At 43.5% G+C, this 12539-nt stretch overlaps 1 protein-coding gene across 4 annotated transcripts; it reads right to left on the minus strand.

Moving 5' to 3' along the window:
• tab1 (TGF-beta activated kinase 1/MAP3K7 binding protein 1) lies at positions 1–12296 on the minus strand. Of its 4 annotated transcripts, none has more exons than XM_062388125.1 (11): positions 12235–12296; positions 10924–11054; positions 9975–10128; positions 9771–9866; positions 8938–9058; positions 6541–6657; positions 5457–5568; positions 4285–4429; positions 3715–3928; positions 2707–2860; positions 1–645 (listed from the first exon to the last, which is right to left on the minus strand). In XM_062388125.1, the coding sequence occupies exons 1-11, from the start codon at positions 12286–12288 to the stop codon at positions 420–422; spliced, it is 1524 nt and encodes a 507-aa protein (XP_062244109.1). In that variant the 5' UTR covers positions 12289–12296; the 3' UTR covers positions 1–419. The 4 variants fall into 4 exon arrangements, with proteins under 4 accessions (XP_062244109.1, XP_062244108.1, XP_062244107.1 ...); XM_062388124.1 differs by having other exon boundaries at positions 1–642; positions 8938–9076; XM_062388123.1 differs by having other exon boundaries at positions 8938–9076.
• Positions 12297–12539: the final 243 nt, after the last annotated feature.

The following is a 12539-nucleotide window of genomic DNA, read 5'->3' on the forward strand; positions in this document are numbered from 1 at the left end:
TTCATTTGAGTGATATATTTCAGTACATATAAAAAAAATACTTTCAAACGCATTGTTTCCTCCCATTTTAAGGCCTGAGAGTTTGTAATTACTCTCAGCTCTACAAATTCTTAGGTCTGTGAGATTCCTACACGTTTTTTTTTTACACCTGACAAAAATGGCTACAATCTGGATTACATATATTCACAATCACTCATCACCAGCATCTGTTACGGAAGAGCAAAGATCATTTCGTGGCATGTCATGAAAGTTTTTCATCACAATTTGCACTTGGCTTCACAGTTCTTTGATAGCAAGGCCGTGAAAACCTCAGTCCGTCCTCCATGCGTCCTCATGCACCTTTAGGTCACTTATTTTTAGTTATGATACATTAATAGCCCAAACACCTCTTATAGTCTCAAAATCCACGTGCCTCCTCATCACTGGGGTCCCAGTCCTCCCTGGGTGCTCTGGCCGTCACAGTGGTCACTTCCCCACAGGCTGTAAAACTGAGTGAAGTCCACGTAGGGCGGGACTCTGCCCGTCTCGTCGGGCTGCGCTGCCTGACTGCCTCTCTGGCGGAACAGGCTCCCGTCTCCCGAGCTGGAGCTGGAGCTCTGCGTCTGGGTGTTGGTGGACTGGAGGGTCGCCGTGGGGCTCTGACTGCTGGGGAGAGCGGAGGAGTAGAAGGAGGAGGAGTAAGGCGGGTGGTTGGGGAAGGCGGAGGTCGGGGAGGAGGCAGGTATGAGAGTGGGAATCGAGGACGAAGAGGAGGGGGCATCGGAGGAGAGGACGGGGTCCATATCATGGGAGGACAGGCAGAGGAGAGAGGTGGAGACGGGCAGAGGACGGGGAGGAGGTGGGGTGGTAGAAAGAGAGAAGAGGGAGGTGGAGAGGGTGAGAGGAGGAAGGGGAGAGACGGGGAAAGGAGGGAGTTCAATTATGGGCTGCAGGACGTCGACACAGGTTTGGGAGGAAGTTGGGTGAAACATGCTGAAGGAGCGACAAAAGGAGAAAAGCGAAAGAGGAGGACACGGGATGGATAAAGGCGATTCGGGGACCACGAGGAGGAGAAATGAAGATGTGAGTCTGACAGTGAGTGACAGACACAAACAGAGCAGAGGTCCTAAAGGAAGATGGTGAAAGTGATCCTCGCAGACGACTCAGCAAAGGGTGGAAACAAGGAGAGAGAGAGTTTGCACATGCAGCAAAACCAAAGCTGCAGGTTAAGGATGCGTTCATGCTTTGCTATAAACTTGGTGGAAGAACATTGAAACGATGATAAAAGGATATTGAACATTTAAATAAGACCAGCATAGATTGTTTAATTCAATATAGTCAGTTCAGACCTGGTATTAACATCCATCCTGTGAGATTCAATCCCAATTGGACAGCGTTTAGTTTGTCTGTGCACACCTGACATCAAGATGCTTCCTTTGACCACGGATCTCACTTCCCCACTCTACACAAATAAACAACTTGTGTTGTCTGTGTGAGTTTGTATCAAAGCGAGAGAGAGAGAGAGAGAGAGAGAGAGAGAGAGAGAGAGAGAGAGAGAGAGAGAGACAGAGAGAGAGAGAGAGAGAGAGAGAGAGACAGAGAGAGAGCGATAGAGAGAGAGCAAAGTGAGGGACTCAGATAACCAATGAACTGCAGATCTACTACGAAGAAAGATTTTACCAATTTGAAGAAAGTATTATTATTATAATTGTTCTAACTGTGAAAATGCACAGTCATCCAGGTCTTGGTATCTTCAGTAGATTTGTTTGTGTTTCTTGAAGACGTTTCACCTTCCATCTTAGAGAACTGAAGACGCCTCATGGATGAGAACTGAAACGTCCTGTGATCACACCCGGCCGGGCGGGCGGCTGCGGCTCAGGGGGTAGAGCGGATTGTCGACTAACCCATCAATCCCCTGCTTCCCTTGTCCACATGCCGGCGTGTCACTGACAGAAAAAGATGTATAGAAGTGCTGTGTGGATGTGACTTGTATTTAAAGTGCTTTCGAGGAGCCACCTAGAAAAACACAGTCCATTACCATTTTACCAGCTGTGATGCAGGTGATGGGAAAAGCATGTGGTCGACACCAGCTGGACTAGGGCCAGTTACTCACAGCAATTTGTAAAATATAGTTTTTCTTGGGAATGCATGAATGACTTCCTGTGTCATTCGTTTCTGCCAAACCCAGTAAATCAATTGTAAAGATGACGCCCGAGAGCTTAACTGCTGTAATTACATCTACATACTTGTAATGCATGATGTACACCGTGTCCTTATGAGGAAATCACAATAACTAAATATTGATTCAGCTGTAGAAGATCAATCTGCCCGTTGGACACTGTGTAATGATTCCAGGCCTCACACACATGAGAACAATGGGGAAGTGAAAATCATGCCCACAATTAAATAAGCAAAGCAGGGAAGCGACTCAGGGAAGTGAATATAAAGCTTACTTAAAACAAATAGACCAAGGGAGGGACGACAGGGTAATCTAAAAATACACAAACAAACCTTTACTCGGAAGAACTAAGAGTAAAGAGTAAAGTTTATGAGATGAAGGCGCTACAGATACCAGACAAAAAGCACAGGGGCCGAACAGCAGGGAAACAACATGCAAAGGAATACAAATCAAGCGCACCCAGACCCAACATAAAGAGTGGGAGTGAGCCAGGGGAGGAAAAACATGTTTACTCACAGAGCAAGAGGAAGGAGAAAAACCAAGCTTACCCTGGCGTGGGGGTGCCTTCCTCTAAGGTGGACGCGGTGTTGGTTCCATTGGTGAGGGTATTTTGGGAGGGCATGACCAGTGAGAGGGTGACGCTGGTTTTACTGGTGCTCTGGCTGTTGGAGTAGGGCACAGACACTGGGTAGATACGGCCCCCTGGAAGAAAAGGGAATAAAAAAGAGGCGACATTGTTATTTACTTTTCATAGGTGCTATTATTAAGAAAAACAAGAGTGGGAAAAGCTCAGCATGAAAAAGATTTCTCAGAGACTTTTTTTGTCTTTCTGCCTTGGCCTTGTTATTTTGGCTTGTTGTGATATTTTTGGCCACACTTCATAAAATCGTTGCCTTAAGAAAATAAAAGCCGGCTGCTCAGACTGGGACGTAGTGTTGTTTCAAGGTTTCTTCTAACGAGGTGATCTCTGTCCAGATCAAACTGAACCATGGTTTCAGTAGAGATGCAGATTGGGATCACCTTTCTGAAGGGTTTAGGACTTTGGGACCAGTTGCAGGAAGTAAACACAACATTAAACAATAGAAGAAAAGGAAAAAGAAGCAGAAGAACTGCTTGTAGTATTTTCAGGAGCGAAAACACTCAGAGATATTAAAAATAACAGTTTTGGATTTACTTTCTACAAGATGTTAGATAATTGGAGGTCATGATTCAGCACTGTAAATCTGATACAGATATTTAGGATCATGTAATCAGAAGGAGGATATTTTTCTCTGTTAATATCTTAAAAAAGTACCGTGAAGCTTTATCCCTTCAGGTCTAATTAAAAGCAGTTAAAAATAGAGGTGGTAACAGCTCAAGAAGATTGAAGATGTGTTAACGCTAAAGAGTTGCAGCTCAGAAAGGTTACAAACCACTGATATGACGACTTTATGATTCCTTTACACACTGTATGAATTTGAATTATATATGTGTCACTTTTGTCTAAGGTCAAAGTGAGGCACACTGGCGTTGGTGGAACCAGTACAAGCTTTCTGTGACGTGAGGACCAGTCCTACCCTGAGTGGGTGTGAGCGCTCCTTCAGCCAGCGGGTAGTTGAGCGTCCGGATGAGCAGCGTCATGTCCTCGTGCTGAGAACAGTAGGTCGCCCTCTGACGGCCGGACACGTAGACGTCGTGGTGCAGCCGCTTGACGCGCTCCACCACCGACTGGGCCACGGCTTCCAGACTGGTCTGGAGGGCCAGCTCTGCTGCTACCATGGCAACAATTTCCTACAGAGGCGGCAGAGGAGACGAGGAGTCGGAGAAAAGATAAATATCGATGTTAGAGTTAGAGGAAGGTTGATAAAGAAGAAAATAAAAATTTGAAAATGAGGAGAAGAGAAGAAGAGGAAAAGACGCCGATAATGGACTTTCAGACTAAGTGGTCACGTAGATGTGATTACAAGAAGAGCACAAAGAAAAATAACACAACGATTACATTGATATGAAAGGAGAAAGGAAGTCTGGGTACAAAAGAAGATTGAAGGTTAGAGACGGAGTCGGAACTAGAGAAATATTACCACAGATTAAAGAAATAAATGATGTGAAGGTAAATTGGCTGAGGTGGAAAGAATGAATGCACAAACCTGATTGGCCTGTTCGGTGCCATGGGCTGACTCAAGAGCATTGATTAGTCCTTCTGACAAGAGCAACAAGAAGCCCGTCACACTGTCCAACGATTGGCTGACGGGAATCTCAGGCTCCGCAATGATTGGTTTTGTCTTTGCAGAACTGACGGCAGATGAAGACAAAAGATAGATGTGTAGATAAATGAACAACACAAAGAGATAAAGAAGGAAAACAAGAGTTTCACAGACTCTAGACAAAATTTATGTTTGTTTAGTTTGCTGTCCGTTACATGTTAGAATGTCATCAACACAACCACTTGCTGTGAATTTTCCACACATTTCCCTGTTGTGTTCTCCCTCAATCAGACATTTCTCGGACTTTAACCGGTGGCAGGCAGGAAGAGTTCCAGAAAATGTCCGACTGACTCAGACATTTGCCTCTTTCTCAGTAAAACGTCTGACTGAAAGAGCATCTGAAATGAATACGATAAATCCAGCTACTCCCATCAACCCAAAAATCGATTGCTTATACTTTGAACACATCAAATATCCTGCACTCTCTCTGATGACACTAAGGAGGGAATCCTACAAGGATTCTTTTGTGCCTCTCATTGAGGATCATTCTTGGCATGACTCATAGATATCTGAGCTGCACTTGCTTGGCCCTGAATAACCGACAAGAACAGGAAATGAGACATGTGAGAGCAGGGGGGCCCTGGATTACAGATACCAGGAGGTTCAGGTGTCGTAAGAGAAAGCACTGGAACAGATTCAGCTCTGATACTGAAGCCAGAACTGTCCAGGTACTGCTGAACACACACACACTGACACAGAGGCAACTTCAAAATATTTCTTCAGTCGTCACATTTTCTCTTGAAACACGGCTCTTTAGGTAAATAGTGTGATATTTACCCCAAATATCACTTTGTGGCCCAGAGGGTAATGAAAGGTTTGATACCACTCTCTAATTTTGTGTGTGACAGATTTCAAGCTAAGATCAAGCTGGTGCTAATTTGGTTTTAGCTTAGCATAAAGACCGGTATAGTCAAATTGGACTGATAAACACATTATCACTCTGACCAGTGAAGACACAGTGGCAGCACATGACTCTCTGACCTGTAGAAGCACCACTTGACAGTTTGGGAGGAGTTTGGGAGCTTTAAGAATAGACAGTGTGTTTGTGGCTTCACCTGAGCAGGTCGATTTCAGTGTAGTTTAATTTGACCCGGTAGTCTCCCAGTCTCCTGGTGCTGCTCTGTCCCGCTATCTGTCCCGCCTGCCTCACACGAGCAGAGTCCACACCTAGAGGAGACCAGAGGCGTTATGGAGGAGCATAAAGCAGATGAGTCTTAGGAAGGGTGGATAGGGAGCAGGAGGTTTTTGTATGGGGGGGAGAAGAAGAGGACAAAGCAATGAGACAAGAGCAATAAGAGGAGGCAGGGAGTGGCAGGGTGGGATGAAAATATGAGGGGAGAGGTCACCTTCAGCTGGGTTAATGGAATGACTGTCATTTCATTTAAATCATTGAGAGAAGGGCCTGAAAAGCAGAGCAATTACGTGACTCCCGACCGGCAGAGACAAAGAGAAGGAGCTCTGCCTCCTCCTCTAATGGCGCCCGTGAAACGCTGGGGATCGATGCAACCAATTCCACAGAATATTTATTACAGGTGCCAGGCCACACCTCACGCTTCTTCTGCTCAGCTTTTCACACTGTGCTTGTTTTCCGTTAAACACACAACCTTCATTACTGGACCATTAGCTTGGCTGTCCACCACGGATAGATGACACGTCGAAGCTAGTCTACACTAATGGCTGAGTCTCTGTCCTGCACAGTGACATCATGTAAGATGTGGCTGAGTGGACTTAGTCTGCTGTAGTGAAATCTCTTTTTATTCCAATATATCCAGGATATAATTGTGTCATTTAATCAGTGAGAACCGCCTGTATTTAAGTAAATAATAGATTAAGAACAATCAAATGCAGAAAGCTTCTCTTCAAAGTTAAAACTAGACCGAAATGAGATGAAATAAATAAACTCTAAACTCTGTTTAACCTTTATTCTTTGCTTGGTGTTGTGTTAATTCCCAGGAAAAAAGCAGTTTGCTGAGAACAATAGGGAAGAAGCAACACTAAAATGGGTCTAGCTGATATTTTGTAATATCCTTATAGCTCTTTTTCAAAAGTCTTTAAATGCAAAGTCAGAAACGGAAACGGAAAAAAAAACTACACAAAAATAAGAATCATCTTTCTCCATGACGTCTATCAGAGTCTCACCCAGAGCGGCGAGTCGCTGCAGCTCGTCCTCATTGTCGGTGTTGTGTGGTCGGCCGATCTGGAGAACCTGATTCTGGCCATCGCTGCTGGACTTACACAGCAGCACCCGGTTGGTACCTGGAGCCGCAGAACACATCAACAAGAGTATTTACCAAAGGAGCATTTATATTTGTCGATTTCTACCAGGGAGGATAATAAAATAAAATAAATGTTTTAACAGCCTCCCGGTGCCGCTGACAAACTAAGGAGTCAAAAGATATCTGTAAATTCTCTGCCTTTCTTAAACGTACATCTAAATGGAATGCAACCATTACTGTTACCACTTACAGCTGTTTAATAAGTCAGTCTGTCTGCTGTTGAAACTGTCCATGATACCCTCAGCTGTGTAGATCTAACCTGGTAGTGTTGACATTGTAGTGATTAATAGCCAACCATGCTTTCTGTATGTTCATAAATCCTTGTTTAAGACACACACACACACACACACACACTCCTACTCCCAGCATATCAAATTATGGGTCATACGACCTTAACTGTCAAATATATTTCACGTCAACAGACAGCTGGGAGTGTTTTTAAGAGTCCACTTCCTACGCTTATGTTGAAACCTCGGTGGGATTCATGTTCTGTCAACTTTGAACTCCTGACCCTCACACAACCGACCAGCAGGAGGAACAGTCCGCCTACCCCCGTCTGATTGCTACCCCCCCACACACACTCTGTGTCATGTCCTTGAGGACAAAAGAAAACTAACCACAGAGGAAGAGGTTAGAACTCAACCGTACATTTATGGGATTTAGGAAACACTCCTAACTATAGTGATATAGAAAGAGTGCAGCACTAGAGTCAGATGGAAGCAGCACGGAAGAATTCCTCTCCGGTGCACTTTGGGTCCCCCTACAGGTGCAAACTATAATTCACATTTTTTATCATTTTCATAAATACAAGACGCAGTTTGAGCCTCTTAATGGTCAGAACTACACGCATGCATTTGTTGAGAAGCCAAAGAACCATGTCCACTAGCAGGGTTTAATGTTGATGCATAATCTACTTGTTGTGACATCAAACATTACAACTTAAATAACAGAAAGAATGAAAACCGATTAAATTTGGAAAGGATAGTAAATATACTATATTTGTCCTATTATGTCCTGATGGTGCTTAATTGTTTAACCATCCTCAGCAGGCAGGGAGGAATCAGGATGCATGTGCCCTTCTTATAGCTAGCTGCTAACGCTCTGATTGGTGCTGTGTGAAGTATGTTGTAAATTGTGTAACAAGTGTTCATGTCTGGTTCATCAGAGCGGAGCGGAGTTGCGCTTCTCCCGATTATAGGTTTGATTAGATGTAAGAAGACCTACAGTGCTTGGTTACATGAAACCATCTACAGTGACTAGAGTCTGGAACCCTCATGTTTAACTTTCATGATTCTTGAATAGAGATTCTTAGAAATGACTGTGGCCCCTCAGGGTTGAGGTGGCTGTGAAACGTCTGCCTATCCCATCTACAATGGCCTGCAGGTTGCTGTGGTAAGATATTAATGACAGATGCCTTCTTTTCTGTTGGATAGGAATGTTAACACTTTATACACAACCACCCACACACTAACACAAACATACACATAGAGCGACCTATCGAGCCATTGCCCCTGCAGCTGTTGTTCACAGGAGCCAGATTTGGCACCGGGGATTAAAAAAACAATGACGAATGCTGTAGGTATGTTTTGAATCAAGGGAGTTGATGTGATTCAAGCATTTGTGTGAAGGCCACAGAAAACAGAAGCTGTGGGAACAGTTTTCTGGTTTTCTATGGAAATAAACACTCGGCAAAAGATGTAAAACACGTGTTTGCTGGAGGGCATTTCATGGTGGCTGTGTGAGACAGACTGAGCTTGGTTTGGGTGATTCAGAACCTTAGGAAATGCATAAATAATCTGGATCAATAATCTGAGATAGTATTTAAATCCCTACGTTGGTTGACAAGGTTGAATTTAAATGTGTGTCTTCGAAAAATATTGAATATTTGATGAATAAATACTTTATAAACCCTGGACCATAGGCCTCTGGTTACTAATTACCTTCGCCAGGTTATGACTTCGCCCCTGAAATATATTCAAACTCTCTGGTCACTAGAGGGAAGACTGGTGAGGTCTGACCTGAAAGAGAGAAATGACTGCAAACCCAAATCTATCTGAAGACTGCCATCTGCTGGCGTAAAGCAGATACTGAATTTACTTCTATTTTGGTGATGAACACAGTGTTGATTACTTTAAATCAGATGGTGTAGGCTCAATGTGCTTTGGTCGTATATATTTAATTGGTGGTAGCATAATTTAAATCCCACTATCAGGACTATCCTGTCAGACTCTGGGTGTTCTGTGAACGTGTGTGTCCGTACCAACATTAGCGATGTAGAGCTTGTTGTTGAGGATCAGCGCCACCACAGCTGTAGCTCCTCCTGACACCTCCTGCTCGAGCTCCTTCAGACGCTCCTGCACCTTCTGACTCTGAGGAGAAAGCTGGTGGAAGGACACATTCTGAGCAGCCAGGACATGAAGAGGAGGAAGGAGGGGAGGAGAGAGGAAGGGGGTGGTAGTGGGCAAGGTAAGCAAATAAAATATATTAGGTTGAAGGAGGAGGAAGGAAGGGGAACAAAGGAATGGGAAAACAAAATCAGTAGGGGTGAGGCAGATTGAAGGTGAGACAGGAAATGAGAGAAAGGATAAGAGAGGAGATGGGAATTAAAAGAGCGTTGAGACGAGATGAAGTGCAGGTGAAAACGAGAGGAAAGGGCGGAGCGGTGGAGGAGGGAAAGGAAGGAAACAGGCAGGAGGTGATGTGAAAAAATGATAAGAGATGAGTGAGAACACAGGAGATAGTGAGCATGAAAGAAACAGATAAAGAAACAAGAAAAAAGTGAGAGAACAGACAAGGGGATAACATAACTAGATGCTCCTAATTAAACTAGTGTTTGCTGTACAATGTTTTATTTTATGGTGACCCGCAACAATAAGAAAGAGGGGGGGGGGGGGGGGATGCAGGAAGAGCTCGATCCCGAGAAGGGAAAACAGAGAGACGCTAATCTAATGAAACCGGCTTATGAGACCAATTAGAACATAACAGGCTGTGTCTCCGATGGCTCAGGCTAATTTCCAAGGAGACGGGGGAGTTCCCAAGTTAACTCTCAGCTTAATCTGTGGATGTGCTCTGCAGAGTGTGGTGCATGTCTACCTCGTTGTGCGGCAGGACGTAGGTGGAAAGGTGAGCCTTCTCCGCCAGAGCGTGGTCTATAGTCTCGAAGTAGCTCTTCTCCACCACGTCGAACGCCTGCAAACACAAAAACGAACATCTACATGTAATATGTGGTTCGAACGCATCGATGCCAAGTTCACGCTCCTGATATCGTAGAAGTGTGTGTGTGGGAATCCTGCAGACCTGAGTGAGGATCCTGCGGACGTCACTGTCTGTGTGGCTGGATTTGAGCTGACCCAGGAGCAGCTCAGCGGTCAGACACTGGGAGGCGAAGCTGGCCACTCTGCCGCCATCGTAGCCGTTAAACACCCCGTACAGGAAGCAGCCATCCTCGCCTCTGATTGGTGGAGAAAACACAACGAACATGAGGCTCCTGTTTCACTTAAAAGGAGGAAGGACTGTGAGACTAGGGCTGAACGATTTGGGGAGGAATCTAATTGCGATTTTTTCCCCCAAATATTGGGATTGGGATTTAAAATGCGATTTTTTTTTTTTTATTTTATCCTCTTTTTTTCCCCCAAAAAAACCATAATGAATGATTTAAATATGACCAACACAATATTATATATATTAGCTGTACAATATTCTTTCACACATTTTTATTTAACTTCTCATTACAGAAAGAAGAACAACAAATCAGTGTGCATTTAAGTAATTTAATTAAAGTCATTGTAAGTAGAAACACAAGGCATGCACTTTTTATAACCTGTGTGCAAAATTTACCATCTTGAGATTATTATTTTTTATTTATTTATTTATTTTTTTTAAATTGTAGGCGTCTTACTGCTCCCAAGTCAGTAACATTTCCAGTGTTGGGAAGGACACTTTCAAAACGTATTCCGTTACAGAATACATGCCCAACCAATTTGAGTAACGTATTCTGAATACTTGGATTATTTCCACATTGAATTGCATTTTATAAGTGTAGGAATGCATTTTTATATGCACAGCAGTATATCACTGACAAATTTGAGAAGTTGTCAGTGATATACTGCTGTGACTTTGACTTTAACATTTGAACAAACTTCTATTGGTATCTGAGATGCAGATGTTGAACATAGATAATCTGTTTTCTCCTCAGCAGTTAGTTGAACGGTTTCTGTTTCACTCTGTTTTCTGCCTGAGGTCTCACCTGAACCGGAGGTGTCCGTCCTCATTGGGATGGCTCTGGGTTCCTTTATCGTCGGGGCCGTACACACAGTTGGTGGCTGAGCCGACGCCACACATCTGACACAGCGGCAGGTCGTCTGTCCAGCTCTGATGCTGTCGGGGGCAAAAGAGGATGATGAAGACATCAGCAGTAATCTGTGGAGCTTATCTGATGAAGGTCAAATGCAAGAAAACTATATTCATTCACATCTTCCACCAAATTATTGTGATTACAGTTAGTGACACAAAATACTTTTTCTAAATGAGAAATTCTTTACTTCAGACGGTCAGGGACATTAATAGTCCCCCCCCCCCCCCATTGAACACACAACGTGTTAACACATGCTATTTAACTTGTAGAATAAAGTTGCAGGGTGCTCTACAAGTTTAATAAGTAAGAACTATTCAGAACATTATTTGGATTCAACAACTCTTAAGCTTTTATCCGGAACAAGAATAATGTCCAATAACAAAGCATAATCTTTTATTAAATACTATAATATCATAAATTATGTATTAACATCTGTAAATAGAGAAATAGACGTGTTTTAGTGTAAGAAACTGGAGCAATGCATGTTCATAAATACTCTTGTCTGAAAAAAGATAGAAAACACAATAAAAAAACATGTTCTCACTGTAAAATATAGATTATAACACAACTATTCTTATTTAAATTGCATTTAGCAGGATGCAAAGTGACAAATAAACATGTTTTTAAATAAAATGAATAAATACAGAGCTGTGTCACATGGAAACTTGAACGCATAAAACCAAACAGACAGCAGCAACTATCACAGAAAGTTCAGATATTAAAGTTTCTGAGGAATCATAAAAAGTGAAACTCACTAAATCAAACCATCACATCACAATCTGACATTTTCAAACTTGAATTAAAAGCCGATTCTTCCTTTAGCCTGTTTGTTTACAAAGTAGCTGGGTGGCTAATCGTGATTCTCAGCTAAATCACACGTGGAGTGTTCAAAACCCAAACGATGCTGACGTGACCACAGGTTCACGTCCCGCTCGTGACTCCACTGACATCCACTCGCTTGTCACAGATCAAATAACAATGTCCGGAGGGCTCGAGACCAGGAAGCTGTTAGCAAACATCCGGACGAGCTAAAGCGGCTAGCAGCGGCTGGAGCGTCGCTGAGAGACACCGGAAGCGACGCTCCAGCTGCGACAAGACGGGGACGGACACCGAGGGGGACAGAAGGACGTGTCCAACAAGGCGTTAGTGAGGAGACAGGAGATAGAGAGAGAGGAGGACACGAGAAGCGGAGTTTTAACTTACGCTTTGCATCAAAGTCCTGCGCTGCGCCGCCATGTTGGACGGGTGCTGCTGCATTCACGGACCCGCGGCTCACTTCTCTCACAAGTTTCACCATTAGTGACAAAAACAGCACATTAACCATAAATACACGTTTTTATTTATCGATCATTGATTTGATCATGTGATGCCGCTTGCTGATGAATATCGTACTGATTTAAAAAGGTTTTATATCAGGACATCTTGTTCTCGTTGGACTCAAAGGTGCTTTGCCAAATTTTTCCAATAGCACTTGAAGGCAGCATCTGTACATTTTTGTACAGCAATTA

The sequence above is a fragment of the Platichthys flesus genome, chromosome 5 (assembly GCF_949316205.1).
Source record: "Platichthys flesus chromosome 5, fPlaFle2.1, whole genome shotgun sequence".
NCBI classification, from domain to species: Eukaryota; Metazoa; Chordata; class Actinopteri; order Pleuronectiformes; family Pleuronectidae; genus Platichthys; species Platichthys flesus.

Excerpts from the sequence above, each read along its gene's own strand:
- tab1 (XM_062388123.1), bottom strand. The coding sequence starts at position 12,288 with ATGCAGCAGCACCCGTCCAACATGGCGGCGCAGCGCAGGACTTTGATG. Across the intron at positions 5,569-6,540 it reads GCAGCGACTCGCCGCTCTGG|GTGTGGACTCTGCTCGTGTG; the intron begins GTGAGACTCTGA and ends GGTCTCCTCTAG. Across the intron at positions 2,861-3,714 it reads AGCGCTCACACCCACTCAGG|GGGGCCGTATCTACCCAGTG; the intron begins GTAGGACTGGTC and ends CTTTTCTTCCAG.